This window comes from Arvicanthis niloticus, chromosome 13, assembly GCF_011762505.2.
Source record: "Arvicanthis niloticus isolate mArvNil1 chromosome 13, mArvNil1.pat.X, whole genome shotgun sequence".
Classification (NCBI taxonomy): Eukaryota; Metazoa; Chordata; class Mammalia; order Rodentia; family Muridae; genus Arvicanthis; species Arvicanthis niloticus.
The window spans coordinates 72,304,235-72,323,705 of record NC_047670.1 but is presented as its reverse complement, the minus strand read 5'-3'; the positions used below and the strand labels follow the sequence as shown (position 1 = coordinate 72,323,705).

The 19,471-nt window shown below is 42.3% G+C and overlaps 1 protein-coding gene across 5 annotated transcripts in view; it reads left to right on the top strand.

Annotated features, from left to right (window-relative positions):
• Nucleotides 1–16,135, top strand: part of Senp1 (SUMO specific peptidase 1) — a 58,997-nt gene extending 42,862 nt beyond the window's left edge. For all 5 annotated transcript variants that reach the window (XM_076911996.1, XM_076911998.1, XM_034517525.2 and 2 more), the window contains 6 exons: nucleotides 565–696; nucleotides 8,613–8,816; nucleotides 9,718–9,797; nucleotides 11,420–11,504; nucleotides 12,005–12,100; nucleotides 14,424–16,135. In XM_076911996.1, coding sequence (XP_076768111.1) covers nucleotides 565–696; nucleotides 8,613–8,816; nucleotides 9,718–9,797; nucleotides 11,420–11,504; nucleotides 12,005–12,100; nucleotides 14,424–14,486 — 660 coding nt within the window. In that variant the 3' untranslated portion in view covers nucleotides 14,487–16,135. The remainder of the gene's footprint in view (nucleotides 1–564; nucleotides 697–8,612; nucleotides 8,817–9,717; nucleotides 9,798–11,419; nucleotides 11,505–12,004; nucleotides 12,101–14,423) is intronic.
• The last annotated feature ends 3,336 nt before the right edge of the window (nucleotides 16,136–19,471 follow it).

The window sequence follows — 19,471 nt, the reverse complement described above, 5'->3', positions numbered from 1 at the left end:
TAAAAATCTGATGCTTAATTTATACCCCTTTCAAAATATTACTGGACCTGGGTGCAACTTGGTGCTAGAATGCTGCTTTATGTGCATAGGCCTTGGCCCTGGATCCAGTTGCCAGCTCCTGTGTAGCCAGTGAGCAGCACAGACTTCTCATAGCTGTACTAAGTTTCATTTTTATGTCTTCAAAAGTAAAACAGTATGTCTGTGCATAGAGCATGTGACTGTTGTATGCTGCCTTTACTCCATGGTGCCTTTTGTGGCTTGTTTCTTGGGAAACAAAACATAAAACCTTTTAAGGAGGTGGGAAGATTTGAGCAAAGCTTGTATTAGTTTTCAGGAAGTGTTTTGACAAAAACAAGGATCTGAATGTTGTGTGAAAGAAAAAGGAGGAGGGTGTGGTGGGTGGGAAGTGACCTGGAAGACCACTGCAGGAAGAGAGGTGGAATGGTGGATACAAGTAAGCCGACAGCAGAAAACTGGTAGGTGACTTATGATGAACACAGCCTGGGGACTGGTGAGGAGCCAGTTTGTTCTGAAAGCATTATGTTTGGTCTTTTGTTTTCTTAGGAAATGGAGAAAGAAATAAAGAATGTATTTCGTAACGGTAACCAGGATGAAGTCCTCAGTGAGGCATTCCGCTTGACCATTACACGCAAAGACATTCAGACTCTAAACCATCTGAACTGGCTCAATGATGAGGTAAGCTTGCCTTTACTTTGTATGCAAATAGCCGGCAAATACAACGTGAACACTACGGGAAGGCATTGTCTCACTGTGAACTTATGTGTTCTAAGAACCACATTTGCAGAAACAGTGAGACAGGCTCTGTGTGAACAGAGGTGGGCAGCAGCGGTCCTCCCATGCTGTGTGTGCTTTTGTTCTCACACGGGCTTTCATTGTGCTTATGGTCCTGCTCTGCAGCTCGCATCTCTGAGCAGAGTTACTGTCTGAGCATGCTGCTGCCTGAGGGATCATGTCTCCTTCCTTCTCATCTGCTTGCCTTGGGTTACTTACACTGTGCATGATAAGCTTTCTGAAGTAATGTTTGTTTGTTTGTGGTATCTTTAAAGCTGACATCAAAAAACTGGAATTGCTTTTATGTAGCAAGGGGGAATGTCTTCACCTCTCAATTTCAATTAACCATATTAATTATGCTGTGATCTTTACATTGATCTGTCCCCATCCTAAACCTTAAAAAAGCTGTTTCATTTGAGAAGAGTTATTATTCCTTTATTTGTTGTGTGCATATGGCAAGTTGAACATCAAAAGACAAACATAGAAGATTAAGAAACTCCCAGGTTCATAGAGCTAATGAACAACAAGCCTACGCACTGGTGTGTACCGTAACCACTGCCTCCATCTTATCAAACTGCCTCTGTTATGGGACTAGATGGATAGGACTTAAGACCGTACTAGGCCCAAAATGTTGATTTCCTCTGGGCCAGCTGAACTGCTCCGTCACTGGCTAGTTTATAAGATAAACGGTGTGTACTATTTTTTTTACTTAGAATGATAAGAAGCACATGATTTGATGTCTCTGTTGGAAACCTCACTCACATCTTTTGGCTCCTTGGGTGATGAACGATGAATTAAATGATAGTGGAGAAGAGTTCACCAAGTTAAAAAGAAAAACAAAAATCAATAATAATCAAAAGTGTCCTCTTATATGTTGTTTTTGATGTGTGGTCATTTACCATTTTTCTTCTCCTGCCACTGCTGGAGAGTCAGTTATTCCAAAAGGTTTATAGCCTGTTTGTTATAACTTCTGCAAAACCTAGGGGGCAGCAGTGAGTCAGACATAAGCTGAATTCATGCCCTTCACTGCAGCAGTTACCTCAGAGATTCCTTACAGAGGCAGCATTCATCAGGACAGACTTTCTTTTCCTGCAACCCATCAGAGGCTAGATAGACTGTGAGCATGCAGGTAGTGGGAATTCCATGATTAGAGTGGATGCTGGGAGGCAAGATTCCTGCATCCCTACCACACCTACCTAACGTGCTAGAGGGAGTGCTTTCCAACCACAGTCAGTCACATCTTCAAGATGATAATGAGAACCAACGAGAAGCACCAGTTTTAGAGTGTCATATTTTTTAAGCTTAAATAGCCAACATTGGATGAACTATCATAGATACTTAAATTATGATGTTTAATTTACAAATACTTAATTCTTTTTCATCAAATATGAATATTCAGTCTTTTGCAAATACTCATGCATTTTTAAATTCTATTCTTACCTCAAATGCTTTTGTAAATACCTGTTTTTGTTTTGTGTATCCTGCCAGTATTATAGGGATATGTTAAAATTCTCTGCAAAATAAAGTAACGCATAAATTATTCTTACTATTGACAAACTGATACAGGAAATGAAAAATAATCAGATTTATTTTTTAAAGAATGTAAAATCTTCAGTAGTACAAAGGAAGAGGAGGAAGGGAAGGAAAAAAAGAAAAAAAAAAAAAAAAGAAAATCCAGGACCAGCAGGATGGCCAAGCAGGTAGTGTTTGCTGCCAAGGCTGATGAGCTGTGTTTAGTTCTCAAGACCCACACAGTAGGAGAGAAACAACATCCATAAGTTCTCCCATGACTTCCACTCATGTCCACTATGGTGCAACTATGTCCACACATATATACCGTATAAATTAAGTGTAATAATAAAAATAAATAAAATGTAAAAATCCTGTATATGGCATACATATAAAGCCATTATGCTACTTTTTCCCTGTGTGGTACCCACAGAGACCAGAAGAGGGTTCTGGATTCCCTGAGACTGGAGTTACAGACTCTTGAAAGCCACTGTGTAGGTGCTGGGAACCGAACCTCCGTAGGTCCTCTGGAGCAGTAGCCAGTGCTCTTAATTGCTGAGCCAGCTGTTCAGCCCCCTGAATACTCTTTGGTAGATCATTAAATAAATTTAGAAATACATGGAAATAATTTAGGAATTTGTACAGATAAAACTAGTTTTGCTTCTAAGCAAAACATGTCAATATCTAACATAAAAATATCGAAATTTTCTTACATTACATGAAGGCAGTACCCCAGTGGACTCCGAGAGAATTGAGATTGTGGATATGGAGATAGAGCAAGAGGTACAAAGATGACAAGACCATCAAAGAGTTCTAGGATATTGTCAGACAGCCTAGTGCAACTGCAATCTCAGAAGCAAAGCAAGTAAAAATCCGCAAGAAGGGAAAAGATAGAAGGAAGAAATAGTGCAAACACAAAGCTGCATGTGATAATAGACTCACTCAACTCAGCCACATCAGTACACAATCAGAATGGTCTAGACCAGCCCTGTGTGGTAGAGCTACAATAGGAGCCACACATCTCACTTTAAATTGAATAGTAGTATCATTTTTAGAACAGGCTGGGATGTAGTTCAGTGGACCCAGTGCTTGGCTTGCATGCCTGAAGCCCTGGCTTTGCCCTCTAGCACCAGAAAAAAAAAAAAAAGAAAAGAAAAAGAACTAAATAAATTAAATGTAACATGTTTTGTTTAACCCAGTTATATCCCAAATATGTCATTTTTTTGGTTTGTATTCCATAATCATAGCCCAAGAACCTCACCTGGGCTAGTTGCTACCATATTGGATAGGTGTGAGTGAAAACGAGCACTGAGTAGAGGCGGTTAGAATGGAAAGGACACCTGTCTGTAAGAAGCATCCTTCACTGCACTGCTGGGGACTGGGCCTAGGACCTGTGTGTGTTAGCCATGTGCTTTGTGGTGAGCCAAGACAACCATACCAGATTCCATTGTGAATGTAAGGCTACAGATAGGTTTACAAACTAAAGGATGGGAAAAGTTGTGCCATGCAAACACTATCCTAAAAAGGTGAGTCTATTAATAGTATACAACATTTATTCTGGAGTGAGGACTGTTAGCGGTGATAGTAATTTCATAGTAATAGAGTAAATCCTCAAAGCCCAAATAAATATACATTTTAATAACACATTGAAAACGTGTGCAGTACAGCTGGTGGACCTGGAAAGAGGAAGGCACAAAGTTGTGCATCTGCAGAGACTTGAGCGCTGTCTCTCCCCGACACTGAAAGAATAGTACAGGTGCACCTGCTGTGAAGAAGCACTGTGACTGACTGTAGCCTTCTCTGTGCTCACTCAGCCTCCAGGAACCTAGTCTCCACCATTACTAATGACCAGTTACATGGGGGAACTGGGAACTGGGCACTAGCCAGAAGATACGGCTGCCCCTTTTTGGGGGAGTTGGGAGGTGTAACTTCATCTGGGAAGGAAAGGTCATGGGGGCAGTCTCAGCAAATGTGAGAAGAGCTTGTGAAGGAAGAATTGAAGTAGTGCATCCATAACAGACAGTACACAGCCAGCCAGCTGGCTACCCACCATCCAGGAGCTTCATCTCCAAAGAGGAAGATGCCTTTTGGCTTTCCAGCATTGCAGTAGCCTTGTAGATAGACAATATTGCTACTTGATTGGCTGTGGGAAAGTAGAAGCGTACAGCTCTAAGGAAGCACTGTGCTCAGTGGGTTTTATAGCAGAATTGAAGTCAAGAGCTGGAGCTCATACCTTTCAGTCACAGTCTGACTTTTAGACATAGGATTTATGGAAGTCCGGGCATCATTTTACTCAGTGGTAGAGCTCCTGCCTCCCAAGCACAAGCACAAGTGTGGTACTGGGCTTGATCCTCAGTACCACACACACAAAATAATGGAAGGGGGTGTAAAAATGGTCATAGTTGGTTATTCTCTCCAATAGATGAATCCTAGTAATTCTTGGTAGAGAGGAAACAGCCCCCAAAACTTAACACTGGAAATAGGTAGTTCTTTATAGGGAAGAGATCATCTGTGTAAGAGGTAAAAAGACTAAGAAGCAGAAGACAGTGGGATAAGTGAGTGTGATAGCCCTGCCAGGTGTGATGTGTCCATGTGAGTGGAACCATCAGAGTGAAACTAATGTTTCCAGGCTGATGCTCATGCTTCTTTCCACATCCTCTGCAATGTTCCCCAGAATCCCTTATGATTAACTAGGATCTTATGCAAGGCCATATGGAAAATAGTAATACTTCTCCATAAATGTAGACATTGCCTGCCTGTCCTTCTTAAAACACATTAGCAGTGATTCTGAGTATTTTTGAATTTACACATAAGAAAAAATCCTGTGTACGGTGGCAAAGCTGTATTTTTATCTTGATAAGGTGTTCTCTGAGCATAATAGTCAAGCAGTCTCCTCGTCTCAGTGTCTGCTCAGGAGTATTAGCATGCCCAAGACTATTGGGACTTTCCTTCCTAAGACAAGCAGTGTGGTCCAGAGTAGCCATGGAAGAGCTGGAGACTTAAACATCAACACGTTATTCCTAGGGAATAGAGTACGTCTAGATTTGTCTGGTTTATTGGGCAAGAAAAAAAAGATACAGGTACCAATGACCATTTACGTCATCATGGTAACATTCACAGAGGGAAAAAAAAAAAAAAAAAAACAACTCATCTCTCTCCCCAGTTTTAGTTTGAAAACACTGTAGGATTTTCTGGGGCTGAAGAGATGGCTTAGTGTTTAAGACCACTGGATGCGCTTGCAGAAGACCCAGGTTTGCTTCTTAGTATTCACATGACAGCTTCAAATGGTCTATAACTTCAATTTCGGGGTGATTCACATGCAAGTGGTACACAGACATACATTCAGGCAAAACACTGATATGCATAAGTAAATAAATATATATTTTTAATTAAAAAAAAAAAAACCCTGTAGAATTTTTCTCTAAAGAGAAGCTTCTTTCCAGCTTCAGGCTGGCAACACATGAAATAGAATATAAAAAAAACAAAGACATTATAAACAATTGTCCCATCCTCACACAAGGCTGCACAGACGAGCAGATGCTTCATGGCCAGGACTCTTCAGGGAAGAGGAAGGCACTTTCTTAGGCACCAGCAGCCACAGACAGCAGTACGCACCAGAAAGTGATAGGTGGACTGACCTACAGTGCTTGTCAGATGGCTTTAGTGGCAAGACAGACAGCAAGACCCTGAGCTGGTGGACTTTTAACCCCTTATTTCAAAGGAGATGTAAGACCTGCTGGGCTAAGAGAATCTTGTGTGTCAGAGCTCTTGCCAGTGGAGAAGGAAGGGACCTTTGTTTTTATAAAATACAAGCAACTGCTGTGGCATTGTTGCTTCCCTTTCATCTTCAACACTGTGATCCCATCTCTCATTTCTCTTTCCTCCATCCCAAGCCGCCTCTGTGGGATGACATGCAGGTTCTTTTTGTAGCTTATTTTGAGCATGACCGTGTCTTGCTGAACCATCGCAGTTTTCTTCACTTGAGGAGAAAGGCTTTCATCTAAACTCAGCCTGGATATCAGATTGCACATTCTCAGCTAGTGGAAAGGGATGTCAGGGTCACCAAACTCCCTCTGCTGGGATAAGGGAAAATGGAAAGGAGCCTATATCACGCCCTAAAGCTGGCTAGTGGCAAGTGGGCAGAAGCCATTTCCCTCCCCATAAGGAGAACCTTGGATGGAGGGGAGACACAAGCTATGAAAAAAGATTCTCTGTTCTCCTCAGTCCAGCAGTCTGTGTAGTTGGTGCTTTCCAGGAGTAAGGAAAAGCCTGACTATGTAAAAACTTGTTTAGTTGTTAGACCTTTTTCCTTCTGAAAACTAGAATACTGATGTATAACATGTCAACCCTTCTCCCTGTCTTTGTAAACTTGAAGCTAATGATTCCAGAAGTAGTGACTCTGTTAGACACCTGGAGAGAAAACCTGCATGGCCTTTGTGCGTCACTGTCCGTCTCTCTGCCCGTGGTCTCTCGACTCTCGTCAGTCCTCATTATTTGATAAAGTAGATAGCCTACCTGCCCCTGTGAGAAGGTTGACTGTGTGGTTATCTGCCTATACTGTACTGTTTGATACACTGAATATGTAACTATAATATATATTTATAATAGATAATATATATAAATATAACATGGTAGCATAGACTAAGTAGATTCTACCCACTTCTCTGAAAGGAAACTTTTCCATTCCTTTCAGTTAAACTGAACACTTAGATTTGAAAACATACCATCTTATTGTACCTTGATTCTTTTTGTTACTTAAAACAACCAAGAACCAGTTAGCCACAGTCCTGTGCTGCTGCGGGAATTACTGTACAGTAAGCAGAGCTGCAGGCAGAACAGTGTCTTCAGACCTGCCCATCACCTTAGAGCTCTTAGTTGGGTTTCCCTGAAGCTGCCTTTGCATCTGGGTCTATAGGCCCTTTCTCTGGTCTAGACCATGCTCGGCTGTGTTCCTGGCAGGATCCCTGCTGTGGGCACTGTGGCTCACTGCTCTGGCATCCTGAGGTGTAAATATTTGTCAAAGGACAGGGGCATTTTCTCATTCCTCAAAAAACATTCTGAAAAATGTGCCTGTTTTCATAGTCATATTTCCAAGCTGTGGCTCAGTTAGTCCATTCATTCCTTTCAGTTGACAGACACTGGCTTGGCCCTAGCTATCCACATAAAGTAAGTATGCTGTAATTTTTGGCCTTATAACTTTTAAGCTTTAGGACCAGGACTGTGGACTTAAAGGAACCACAGACAGCATAGTTACTGGTATAGAAAACATTGCTTCATTGATAAAGAATCATGCATCTCTTTTACCAAACATTTTAATTTATCATACTCACACTTGATAGTAAAGAAGTAATGCAGTTAACAGATGAGAAAGCTGAACATCTAAATTCTTCATGCTTATGACTTGACTCTTAGGTTCTTAAGCAAGACTGCCGTGCTATTGAAGGCATTTTTCTCGTGGGTTTCTGGTTACTTAGATCTGCATGAAACTTAAGCAGTTTGCCACTGCATATGGCTGATAAGGCTTCAGATGTGGAGCTGAATTTTTCTCTTTGTATAGACTGTATAACACTTGAAGTCTTTAATTCCAGCATTCGGGTCTCAAGCAGGAGATGTACCACAGGTTCGAGGCTACCTTGGACTTTATAGTGAGTTTAGGACAGTCTGCTCCAGAGTGAGGCCCCATCTCAACACAGACAGTGAGACGGAAGGAGAGGGAAAATGTCAGGGAGGGAAAGGAAGGAGAAAAGGGCAGAAGGAGAATAAGACCTGAGCACAGGATCCACTGGCTCAGCACAAACACTCAGATAGCTCCCACTGTACCCCCTCATCTCCTTCGTCTGATCCTCATCTTTCTCTTTCCCTCTAGTTTTCTTCTAGTCTGGATAGCATCTGCCTATCTGTCCTGGTTTCCAGCAGTTCACTTAGTTGTGTGATACTTAAGAAGTATAAATAATAAAATCTTTTTTTTTTTTTTTTTTTGGTTTTTTGAGACAGGGTTTCTCTGTGTAGCCCTGGCTGTCCTGGAACTCACTCTGTAGACCAGGCTGGCCTTGAACTCAGAAATCCGCCTGCCTCTGCCTCCCAAGTGCTGGGATTAAAGGCGTGCGCCACCACCACCCGGCGATAAAATCTTTATATTAAGGAAAAATTGGATATTTTAAAATTATCTGTTGAAGCATTCATTGAGTTGGTTGCCATCCAATGCATAATACATAAACATGTTCATGACACACTAATTACTCAGTGTAACAGCTGCTCTTCCCTGTTGGGCTACTGTTTGGACTGTTCTGATGTATCATGTCTTCCTGCAGATCATCAATTTCTACATGAACATGCTAATGGAGCGCAGTAAAGAGAAGGGATTTCCGAGTGTACATGCCTTTAACACCTTTTTCTTCACGAAGCTAAAAACAGCTGGTTACCAGGCAGTGAAACGTTGGACAAAGAAAGTGGATGTGTTTTCTGTTGACATTCTTCTGGTGCCCATTCACTTGGGTGTGCATTGGTGTCTAGCTGTGAGTAATTCCTTTATTTTTGATGACATGAAAAAAATCTACATAGCCAACATAGAGGGTCATTGGTTCTATTTTTTGCTTGGTTATCGAAGGGAAAGGTAGAATTTAATAGTGATGACTTGGCTAACGATCGGGTAAATCAATGAATTTCCTATTTAGAGTAGGAGATGCTGAGATTTGGAAGTTACAGCTCATCCAGCCACCTCAGCTGAGACAAAGGGACAAGCATGTTTGTGATGCCACCAGCTCTAACTTTGAGATGCTTCTTCTTACCTAGCTGTGACTTTGCCTTGAGCATGTAGGGATTTAGCATTTTTGTGGCTCTGGGAGCATGGATGCATTGGTTTAATGTTAACAAGAGTTATTGCATATTCTGTTTTTGAATTACATTTAAAAGATATCAATCCAAAAAGGAAATAAGATTAAAGACAAATCCAGAATCTTTTTTTTTTTTGGTTTTCGAGACAGGATTTCTCTGTGTAGCCCTGGCTGGCTGTTCTAAAACTCACTCTGTAGACCAGGCTGGCCTCGAACTCAGAAATCCGCGTGCCTCTGCCTCCCAAGTCGGGGGATTAAAGGCGTGCACCACCACTGCCCGGCGTCACCATCTTTCTTAAACTGTGGAAATGATCTTATGATAGTTAATTTTCTTTGAATCATGTGTTGTTGATCATGGAGAAACAGACATGCAGAACAAGAATTTAGGACAATTAATAGGCCACTGGTTGATCATCCTCCAGCACCGCTCTACATAAATAATCTATTTGTTCTTCGGCATAATATAATGCAAAACATTCACCAAACTGCTCACAATTTTACAGAAAGTTTAGGGAAAGGTCAAGGGCCAAGGGAGGAAAAGCTGAAGATACATTAATGTCTTCACTGTTTTGTCTTGTTCCAGGTTGTAGACTTTAGGAAGAAGAGTGTCACCTACTATGATTCTATGGGAGGAATAAACAATGAGGCCTGCAGGATCCTCTTGTAAGTGCACACTGAGGACAGAAGAAATGGCCATTGCTTTCTGTCTTTCCAGCAATCAGACACATTATCTGAGGCCTTTGGAGACAGGAAGTATAAATGATATTTTAAATACTACAATATGTATTAATGAGGGTATTTACTGTCTTGGCACACTGAGATATAGAGTAACGATATACATAGAAGTACAGTCAGCAGGACTCATTTAATTCAGCCTTCTGAAATTTTAGATGAAAAAAATCCCTTAGAGGTGACTTTGCTATGGTCTTACTACTCGGTGGTTCACCTGGAAATCAGAATGCAAATCTCTTACACACCATTTGCTTCTCTTTGTAAAACACCTGTTCTTTGCTCTGCAACTAATACATGGCAAGGGGGAGTAAGTTCCTGAGAAGTGAGCATTTACTACTCCAGAAGAGTGTTCTTGGCTAGGGAGAGGCTCGGAGGCTGAAGGGCTTGCTGCATAAGCACAAGAACCATAGTCTGGACCCACAGGGCTCACATAACTTCTATGTGTGTGCATGGTTCCCACTTAACTCCAGCCTTGGAAGGCAGAGACAAAGATCCCCAGAGTGAACTGTCTAGCAAGACTAGTATCAGTGAGCTCTGAATTTGATCGAGAGAGCCTGTGGAAATAAGTATGGTTGAGTGGTGATCAAGGATGACTCCTGATGTTGACCTCAGACCTCCAAATGCACACAGTACACACAGTCATGCCCACCTCTGTGTCAGCACATGCACTTACCACACACATGCACACCACACACACACTCATGCCCACCTCTGTGTCAACACATGCACATGCCACACACATGTACACCACACACACACACACTCATGCCCACCTCTGTGTCAACACATGCACATACCACACACATGCACACCACACACACACTCATGCCCACCTATGTGTCAGCACATGCACATGCCACACACATGCAGACCATACACACACTCATGCCTACCTCTGTGTCAACACATGCACATACCACACACATGCACACACAACACATGAAAATTGGCAGGAATCCTCTGTGTGAATTTGTACTGTTTCGTTTGTGGTTTTGAGACAGGTTTTCTCTTTGTAGCTCTGGCTCTACTGGAACTTGTCCTGTAGTAGACTAGGCCAGCCTCAAACTCAGAGATCTACCTCCCTCCCAAGGACTGGGATTTAAGGCGTGTGCCACCGCTGCCTGGTGTGAACTGTACCTGTTACATTGTTGGTTTGGGTTGAACTTTTACAAAAGATCCTACCCTACAAGTGTTAAAATATATACCCTGATACTGCTTGAGACATTTTAAATTATATATACACACACACATAATTTAATAATAATTAATAATTTAATAATAAGTTACCCATTAGGTTGGTAACTCAAAAAGGAAAGGACCATACAAACCAAGAAAAAATAAATTTAAAAATGTTCCTTAGGAAGATTAGTTCCTACCTAGCCGTGACTTTAGAAAGAATATTACGTATCAGGAATATCAGAAGCAGAGGTCCTATCGCTCTTGTGGAAGTGTTAAGGGTTGTCTTCTGCGAAGTGCCAGCCCCACTCTCTGGGTGGCAGCTGCCATCCGTCCAGTTGCACACAGCTCACCTGTGTCTCTTCCGATACCTTTAGACAATACCTAAAACAAGAAAGTGTTGACAAGAAAAGGAAGGAGTTTGACACCAATGGCTGGCAGCTCTTCAGCAAGAAAAGCCAGGTATGTTTCACTTTGATGTCATAGAAATCTTTAGACCTGGGGTGTGTGGGGAGGAGAGGGTTTTAGTTCTGCCTGATTCTCATGGACTTTCTAACTTGTAGGCTGACTTCAGCTTTCTCAGGTTTCTCGAGGAAGACGAATTATTTGTGGGGAAGCTCATGATGTGTTTCTTGTGTAAAACTGTTTTCTAAATTCTGAGCTGTTTTGCTGAGATTTTTACTCCTTTGAGAAATACTTTTGACTATTTGATGCTTAGTGGAAGGACCAGTTTCGACACCCTTAGGTGCCATGAAAACCTGAGGTAGTCCCCTGTGTGATCAATATGAAATTAAAACACAAAGGTGGGACTAAAGTGCCACATTTTTTAAACCACCCTCCTCCTCAGACTTTTCTTTATTGTCTTAAATAGGAGACCCAGGTCATATATTCAGGATTTAGGGAAATGGTATAAAATTGGTAGAGAAGTTTGCAAAAATATTGTGTTATTGTTGGTCTTTTAGGAAATCCCACAGCAGATGAATGGAAGTGACTGTGGGATGTTTGCTTGCAAATACGCTGACTGCATTACCAAAGACAGACCCATCAACTTCACCCAGGTGAGGCGGGCCTTCTACCTGTGCTGTGGAGCCTCTGCCCTGCCCTTACATACTCCAGGCTGTGTTGCATAACATTACACAGAAGGAGATCATGTTGGGCCACACCCCAGGTCACCATTGTCACATATGTCAGTGACTGAATCTTGGGTTAAGAAGAAAGTTATATTGTCTGTTCATCTCCCCCATATACCTCTAACCTTATAGGAAATGCAAAACTGGAACCAGAGGAGGCCTTCAGCCCCCTCAATTCAGCATTTGGGTTTGGAACGGACCTAAGTAAATCTCCTCATGTACGTTGTTATACACCCCCTTCCGTGTCCCCTTTGTCAGTGCCACTGGTCAGTTTTATCTCAGCAGTTAGTTGGTCATTTTTCTAGATATCATCCTGAACCCAAGAGGATTGAGACTCCAAATTACAGCTTATCCTGATATGTTTTCTTCTTTTGCTTCTGTTGGAATCAGTGTTCTGTCTAGATTTTGTCTGAACCAGGGCTTCTTAAATGTTTTTCTCTTGCTGGGGTTTGAAAGATGCTCAGTGGTTTAAGAGCACTTACTGCTCTTGCAGAGGACTGGGTTCAGTTCCTCACACCCACATGGCCTATACAGCCATTGATAACTAGAATTTCAGGAGCTCCACCACCCTCTCCTGGCTTCCACAGGTACCATGGAGTGCACATGGAACTCTGACATACATGCAAGGAAAGCATTCATACAGAAAAAATAATGAATGAGTCTTAAGGAACAAAACTTACTATTTGTCTTCATCCAAAAAGTTTTTACATTGCCCTTATAGCCCTAGATATATTCATATATTAAATAGATAAGTGAAACATACACTGATAATAACGCAAAGAAATTATTTTAAGACAGTTCTCTAGTATACATGTAATTTTACAGTTGGTAAAAGACAAAAGCGAGCTTGTACACAAATGAAATAGATGGTTTTGGTTTGGCATGAAGACTTGAGTTTGGCTAACTCTGTAATGTTATAAGATACAGCACGTCCTCGTTGTTCTCCAGAGTGGACTGCTGACAGTTTGATTTCACGGTCAGCAGTGCTGAGAGCGCTGCTGCACGGTAGTGAAGGATGGGAGTGCATGCATGTGGGGGTCAGAAGACACTTAGGAACTGCTTCTCTCTCTACTGTGAGTCCCAAGGACCAAGCTTACATCATCAAGCTTAGGAGACGTTTCTTTACTCACTGAGCCGTGTCACTGGCCCAGCAGAATACAAAGGTAGGCCAGTTTATGTCACATGCAGAGGAGTGATGGTAGGAAGGTACTCAAACTCTGTTTTTTATAATTTAACTGTTGTTTCTATCAAAGCAGAAAATGTTATGTATAAGTAGAAAGGCTGCCATTCATAATGTACAATGGTCTAAAATCTGAACTGGGATGTTTGCAGCAGCAGCAGCTGGCATTCTGTGTGTCACAGATCACACAGTGTGAATTGTGCTTTGTATACTGAGTCAGGCCTTTAGCGAAGTCATGCACCTTGGATTCATTGTACATTTGAGCCTGAGTTAATTTCTGGAGTGGTGTGTTTAGAAACCTTTTACTATTCTCGGATTTTTCAGAGTGCCCATATTCAGTTACAAATTTGGATGCCAGGGTTGGAGAAATGGCCCAGTGGCTGCTCTTCCAGAAGTCCTGAGTTCAATTCCCAACACCCACATGGTGGCTCATGACCATCTGTAATGGAATCTGATTCCTTTTTCTGGTGTGCATGAAAGCAAAGCACTCATATACATTAAATAAATAGACCTTTTAAAAAAACAAATTCAGATACCCTATGGGGTCACAGCCCAGTTTAAGAAAAACCCTTGAAAAAACTAGGTGTGGTGGTACACGTAACATGAATACCAGCACTCAGAAGCAGGCCTGTCTCTGTGAGTTAGGGAATCTCAGTTACATAGAGTTTCAGGCCAGCCAAGGATAAATAGTGAGAGACTGTCCTAAACAAAACTAAACTAAAAATTAAGACACTGAGATTTAGACCAAACTGAGACATCATTTGAAGTTCTCTTACTTCTTCTCCAATAAAGTACTTTTCTTTTCTTTTTTTTTTTTTTTTTTTTTTTTTTTGGCCTTAGTCTCATTGTAAACATGATAGACACCATTCTCAAAATTCTTGGAGTCATTTGGGAATGGCCTGGTGATTCTAGATGGTGCCACTATAACTTGTTAAGGGCACAGAGTGAAAACTGTAGTAGAAAGAAGCAATGAAAGAAAAGGCAGTGTGAGCAAAGACAAGCAGTTTGAAAGCCCAAAGACGCCACCAAGTCTGCTAGTTGAAAACTCAAGGTCTATCTGTGTTCCTACAGCAACACATGCCATATTTCCGGAAGCGAATGGTCTGGGAGATCCTCCACCGGAAGCTCTTGTGAAGACTGTCTCAGTGAGCAGACACTTAGCGTGTGGGGGACCAACCTTTGCCATCGACAGCCAGAGACCTTGGAAACAGCTGCTCCTAACCCCCTGTTCTTGTACAGCCCTTGATCCTGGACCAGACCAGGCAAGATGCATTCACAAGCACATCTGCCTTTCCTTTTGTATCTCAGATACTATTTTTGCAAAGAAACTTTGGTGCTGTGAAAGGGGTGAGGGACATCCCTCCTGAAAAGAGAGACTGCTTTTCACTTCAGCTCTGCCTCCAGCCTCACTGACTCCCAAGGAAAACTCGGGAAGAATCTTGGTTTCATATAGATTCTTGTTGCTAGGCCTTACCGAGAAGTAAGAAAGGACATGGGCAGCAGGTAGGGATTAAAACCACCAGCACTTAGTCACACACACGATTCCCAAGATGCAGAGTCAGGAATGGAACTATAAACTGGACTCTGAGGCATAAGCTTAAGTCTCCTCCTCCAGAACCTTCCTATTTATGTGCCCTCCATGAAACCAACTGCTTCTCCTCAAAGCTGTTTCCTCACTGGTAGAGTCATCCCATCCTGAGCACACTGCACAAGCCCTGGCAGACCTAAAGTCTCAAGCAGTCCTTTCCTTATGAGCAGGGTTGCATGTGCGAGCACACACGTACTCTGGGAGGACCCACCCAAAAGTCTTGAGTGCAGCAGCTGGGCCCCAGCTTCACTGCTGCCTGCTTCTGACCAAGAAGGACTCGGCCATTAGTGTCACATGCCAGAGTTGGGTGAATACAGGTCTAGGTGGTCTGTGGCTAGTTAGTTTAAATATGTTTCTAACCACAGAGAATTTTATATACATATATACCTATATGTGTGTATACGTACATATATATACACACACACAATGTGAAATATATATTTCACAAGGATATGCTTTTAAAAGAAAAAAAAGACTGAATGTGTTCACCATTTAGTCTGTATGTTTATTTTCATCTTTCAAATTCCAGCACACATTGATCCCAGCAAGCCCTGTGTATCGGGCGTTTGTAGATATCCTAAGAGTATTTTGAGACCTGGATGAGTCTGGTGTAGGAGTAAAGGTTATCAAGGTTATCTGGGTAAAGGGTGGTCAGCCGGAGGACGGCTGGAGCTTCGACTGCTGAGCCTTGCTCTTCTGTTGTTCAGCCCCTCCGCCACCCTCGCAGAGCTCCTGAGGGTAGGTGGGAAGTGACTTTGCAGTGCCAGTGTCGTTTTGTACTTAAGTTCCACAACAGGGACATTTTCTACTTTCTGTATGGTGACCGGTAGTTTTCTATGCAGTTTCCTCCCCGCCCCCGTGCCCCAGCCCTGCCAGCACTGTGCTCTCTCCTTGGGCTTATTGGAACATTTGACTCTGTTTTATACCAAGCGTGTTTAGTACATTTTTCTATGTTTTACCACAAGTTACAATTTGAAAACAACAACAGCTATTTTTTTTACTACTTCATTGTTAAATGAATGTTCCCGTCTCCACTCCAGCAGCCTGTGCCACTCTTGCTTCCACCCTGCATGTTGGAGGACGAGGGCCCTCTGTACGTTTGTGTTCCTTTCTCTAGCTGCTTCTCCTTCCTCACTGTTCCTCTCTTTCTTTTCTCTTGATTTTCCATAGGAAATAAATAGCTTTCTATATATGAGTTGCTGGGCCCTTTTACATTCTCTCTAAGAAAACTGGCTTGCAGACTCAGCACAGGACTCGAGAATATTGTCTGATTCTTGGTACTTACTGTATTTAAGTGACAGCTTACACAGTGGCAGTTTGGACTGCTTAATCTAAAGACAGGCTTCTCAGGCTTTTCTCACTATTATCTGGGGCTCATCACAAGATGGTTTTCTGTGTTTATTGTTTGTTTAGATAATATCTGTTTTTCTTCCTCAGAGACTTTTTGTATGGACCAAAGCAACAAATGTTTATAGCCATGTATAGCAGAATATGAGACATGCAACAAAAGCACTTTGCAAAATATATAGAATTTTGAGCCAGTCTGAAGTTAGCTCCCTTTTTCCAATGCAGTTTAAATGTACCAGTTAAAAGCTAGTGATCCTAAGACTACTGTCCATCCAAGAATAATAGGAATAAGTCAGACTGTGACAGGGTGGCTTAATGGGAACCAAATACAGACTTTATAGGAGGCCATTCTTAGCCAGATAACAAGAGCAGGACAAGTATCTGGAAACATCCTCAATTCAAGAGTGACCTTTGATGACCAAGACTGAAGCTGTTTGTGTATTTCATTGCCAAGGGTATGCTACTAGTATCTTGTTTGACCTGCTTTCAGAAGAATACGCCTGTTGTTTTCCTTCTCTGTCCCTTTCCCCGTGTTCCATGCTGATAGCCATCTCCCCTCCCTGTAAAGAGAATAGTTGAAGGATGAGAAGCATTACGTGGCAGTTGCCGACTCTTAACAAAAATCCACAATCCCAGCAGTCATCCCTGGAGTGTGCACAGAGAAAAAGAGACTGCTTCTGCCCTTTTGAGAATGTATGCCATGGTACATGGAAGCTGGCTACATCTGGTTCATCACTTGAGACCCACTGTGACTCCCAAGAGTCCTGTGTAGGGTTCAGCGTGATACTTTTCCATAGACAGTCTAGAGTCTTGCTGTCAGTTCACTCTTCTGTGCGCGAGGAACACTTCTTCCTATCTTTAGACTGCCCTCTGCACTGCTTCAGCATTTAGTGATTCAAGGGGACAGCAGGTAACCCAGCAGAACATTCCCACCCACCCCATCTCACAGCCTGCCCATCACCACCACCTGGTTTTATACCCTCACGGTACGATCAATCACTAGTAGATGGAGAAAGAGGGTTCACTAGAGAGCTGCTTTGTGTTTCGATCTTAGCCTCTGATCTTTCTGTGCCATCCTCCAAGCTCTGAAAAAAGGTCAGAGTGAAGAATGACTAACATTTTATTGTTTTTTGTTTTTCCTTACTCTGCCTGCATGCCCGATGCTAGGTGGAGTAAGGGGCTTTAAGTTAATGTTGAAGGTCAGTACCAACACTACCTTGGTTGTAGAATTAAGGCTACATGAGGCCTTGCTAAATACTGCATGCCTAGATGTAGGGTGGCCTTCTGTCTGAGCTGAGGAACAGCTGCTGATATTTGATGAGTGCTAGAGACTGCCTTATCCTTGACAGAGCCAGCTGCTAGGACAGGCAAATGTGGGAGAACGGTACCCAAGAACATAGGCTTCATTCTGCTCAGGCACATTCAGTCTAGTCCTTTTGTAAGTACCACTAAGTGTGTGCACCCAAATCTGATTTAAAGCTTTCCCTGGTCACACCATCTGTAGTCCTAATGACAGAATGACCTAACTTCCCTGTTTGTCTTGTCATCTGCCTTTCTCATGGTGCTGGGGTGTTGGGGGGCAGAGCATGGAACTGCCAAGTCCAGGACACTGGGTTGGCGCTGCTCTTCTAGCCAAGAGTACAAGCGTCTGTAATTCTAGTCTGTAAAGAACAAGGCAGAGCTCGTTCTTTGAAACATTTCTTAAGAATAGTGGTGTGAGAATTGATTATTTTTCATAACTTCCAAACATTGTAGGCCTAGAGCATGCGTTCTGACCTCAAACAGGGCTCCCCTTGGCCTTTAACAGAAACACCCCAAGAGGCTTATCAGAACGTCTTTTTAACCCTTTCGGTAGGTTCTTCCTCCGTCTTTTTGTTTTTACTGACAGGGATATCCCTTGCACATTCAGACGGTGGGTTCCTTTCTCTTTGTCTTGTCCTATAGAGTATTTGCCTTACCTGAAACTCACAGGGAATCCTCTGTCTGAGGATTTCATAAGTGTGGGGTCAAGCACTGGACTTAGGAGCCCCGGAGGGTGAGAAAGATGGTTTAACAAAGGAAGTAAAAGCCACCTTGTCCTCGGGGGTTTTACAGTCTGTAAGTTTATAATTTGCCTGATTTGGAAGGCTAAGCACACACAGACACACCTTGTCAAGGAAGAATCCAGGCTCATTAGCACATCTTTCAGAATGAAGCTGAAGCTGAGGTGGAGGAAAGGACCAAGGTGGGGATGTGTCAGGGCTGATGTCGCCTTGATCTGTACATGTGACTCCTTAGGGGTTTTTTTTTTTTTTTTTTTTAATTGACTTATTTAAAATAAATTCTGTGGATTTTGCTTCTGTGCTTTGACTGGGAACTCCCTGGACTCAATAATGCATTTGTGCATCTCTGAGACTATTCTGTCTCCTCATGTATATGAGAGTATGAAATATATAATATATATATATGTATATATTAACATAGATCACCCCCCCAAAAAAAAAACCTGTTTTTGTTTTGTTTTGTTTTGTTTTTTTAGTTTGTTAAAAAAAAACTTATTTTTGGATCAGCATATAGTTTACTGATCCAAACTATACCAGTGATTGGATCCTCATTATGGTCTGGATTTCTGAATCCACCCCTTAACCAAGAGACTGAATACTGTTCATTCATTCATTTTATTCCACATACCTGGAAGTGAGGCCTGGAACACAAATAACATGCAAATCTGTGGCTTTCTGGTACTTTTAAAAACTAAGCCTGTCTGCAGAGGCTGCCAGGGAGCTCTCCTGAAGCCAAGTGCACCAGTCAGACTCCAAGCGGCTCTGCTAACTGCACCCGTCTCGTTGCCTTCCTGCCCCCCTTCTCGCCATAGTACCTCTACTAAATGCTTCTGGTACATCTCACTCACAAGAGTGAAAGTGAGAAAGCAGAGCAGCTCATAGCCTCCTTGGAGAAATATTTGTCTGTTGGGTGAGGAGATCAGGTTAGAAGAGCCCAAGATGTCTCTGCACAGATTTTTGAACTCTCTGTTTTTTAGGCATGGTGAAGATTTTTTTTTTTAAACCTCTCCTAATGGCCGGAGTGAGGAGAGAAACTTTTAAACCATATTGTATGGTTTATATAAACAGTTGGCAGTTACCTGAACCTTCTCTACCTGACACCAAAAAAGGAGACTGTTCTCAGAGTAGGACCTGCATCCATG